General features: G+C 43.7%; 1 protein-coding gene across 1 annotated transcript in view; it reads right to left on the bottom strand.

Annotated features, from left to right (window-relative positions):
* The window catches only part of LOC122265178 (actin, non-muscle 6.2), an 18,906-nt gene that overhangs the window by 6,425 nt on the left and 9,981 nt on the right, over positions 1 to 2,500 (bottom strand). The window contains exon 3 of the mRNA XM_043034329.2: positions 410 to 625. Coding sequence (XP_042890263.2) covers positions 410 to 625 — 216 coding nt within the window. The remainder of the gene's footprint in view (positions 1 to 409; positions 626 to 2,500) is intronic.

Here is a 2,500-nt window from a genome sequence, read left to right on the forward strand (position 1 = left end):
ATATCGTGACACGGATACTTACAAACATATACGCTCTACTAAATAGTTTGTAGCTCTGGACTCCATTGAAAACCGAATTATTTCAAAATTACTCTAATTAAGTCAGGCATACTGACGCTGACACTATGGCACCTGGAATCGAAGTACTTAATGGTTATAAACAAGAGAAGTTTGTTATCTTTGTTATTTTTGTACGTTGTGATCTAAAACACACATGGTATTGCTACTGTATCATAGAAACCATAGAAATCTATCTGTACCCTATACATACACCATTTCAGAAATGAAACGATTGTCCTAGTCCTAAAAATAAAGCAATATGAGTGCGAAAAGATAACAATAAAAATTACAGATGCAAACACGCAAGCCTTGACCCCCCCCCCCCCAAACACAATCAACCTCCACCCACCTTTGGGTTGAGCGGCGCCTCCGTGAGCAAGACGGCCCTGTCCTCGGGGTTGACTCTGAGTTCGTTGTAGAAGGTGTGGTGCCAGATCTTCTCCATGTCGTCCCAGTTGGTGACAATCCCGTGCTCAATGGGGTACTTCACCGTCAGGACGCCTCGCTTGCTCTGGGCCTCATCTCCCACGTACGAGTCTTTTTGTCCCATGCCCACCATGATGCCCTGGGGGGATGCCACAGTTTGGTTGTTCATTAGAGGTTGGAAGGGAGAGGATGGCATCTGGACCTCGTGAGATTAGCTGAGCAAAAGGCTACACTAAGAAAGCATACTGAATTAGTTAATATGTGTACACATAGACACACACGCATATGAACACACACATACACACACAAGCGCACATGCACGTACACACACACACACACAAGCACACATGCACGTACACACACACACGCACACTCGTGTTACAAACATACGCATATACATATACACAGCACACATGTGATCAGTTGAATATGCGAACGTCTCTCAGTAGCTGCCATTGCTTACTGAGCTTACTATGTCAATATTTAGTGTTTAATATTCCACGGCGCGCATGGGAGTCAAATAATCCAGGTCATGAAATTACTGAGTGTGTCCTCTGATCCCGGCAAATCCACGCCTCAAGCAAACATGCAGGCAAGGGAAATCCCTTTTTCGAAAGCATTTCAATACCGGGGGATTTCGTCCGTCCGACCACGGAGCTCATAGGATCGCGACTGAATATAAAGCTATTAAATTCCTCGGACTGTTCCAGCCAGATGCTTTTATTGGCTCTTAAAGCAAAATTCGAATGTGTTATAATGGAGAAATCATTAACCTGACGTGATAATTCCCAGGATCAGCTGAAGCGAAAGACAAAAAGAGAAAAAGAAAAAAAAAGAACAACTCAACAAGCAATGGAGAGCAGATATGAGTATTAGCGTGGCAGCCGAAAGCTTGTTGACACTTGGCAAACATAGAACTAAATTATTTAAGCGTCATGACGTGCTCCTTCGCAGTGACTGGAACCCTCTCCCTCCCTCTCTCTCCTCCTCCTTCCCCCTCCCACCCCCTGGGAGAGAGGGACCCCCGGCCTTGCAATGAGGGGGAGCCATGGATGCTCGGCCGCTGATGAAAATCATAACATAGCCGAGGGGAGCGGAGCCAACGGAACGAGGGGGATCGTAACAAACGCGCCTAGTGAAACAAAGCAGGAGAGAAATTGCAACAGTGCCTTGTGTAATTGCATCGTATGTATATGTTTTGCTAGCCTCTTATTCGAAATGACACACGTGTGACGAGGTTGGATATTTTGCACTGGAATAAATTGATGTGTCATCCTTTGGCCAACAAGTAGATTCAAAGAAGGGCATTTTAATACATACCCACAAAATCTCTACTTCAAATCCAGAAGCCCATCGATACATTTCATTGCAAATGATGAAAACTCTCCAAAATTAATTTCATTTGGGCTTATTCAATATCTTACACGGTCAAACTTGGCGAACATAATCTAGATAGTTCGTTTGCTCATTCACCGCAGGGCTCAGTGATCAGGGGTTAGTTTAGTTAGCCACGATGTGAAATTTGGTGTGATACATCCTTAGAGTTTTCACACTTTTTTGATGAATAACTATCGTTCGCATAAACATATTTTCAGACTTTCTTCTTGATATTCCCTCCACCCTCCAGCCCCCCCCCCCCCCGCCCCATTTCATCATTTCCCCCCGCCCACACCCCCCCCCCCCCCCGCCTTCTTATCAAGTCTCATCATCTTCCTGAACCAAATATACATAAAAAAAAAAAAACTAACGAGTTAAAAATATCCGAAGATAAATATACAGTAAATAAAAAAACATCATTATCGTCAAAATTTTCCCTCCGTCATCTCACCTTCAGGAAAAAAGAGAGATAATTTGTTTTTACAGTGACGTCAACTATCATTGATCTCCATCACTTTGCTGGCTATTCCCTTGGGAGTTATGCGAGTGTGTGCGTCACATAAAATGAACGAGGGCAATAGGTGGCACACACACTCACACACACACACACATCTATATCTTATCTATATCTATATCT

This window comes from Penaeus japonicus, unplaced genomic scaffold (genome assembly GCF_977035675.1).
Source record: "Penaeus japonicus unplaced genomic scaffold, GWHDUDI00000001_assembly GWHDUDI00000001, whole genome shotgun sequence".
Taxonomy (NCBI): Eukaryota; Metazoa; Arthropoda; class Malacostraca; order Decapoda; family Penaeidae; genus Penaeus; species Penaeus japonicus.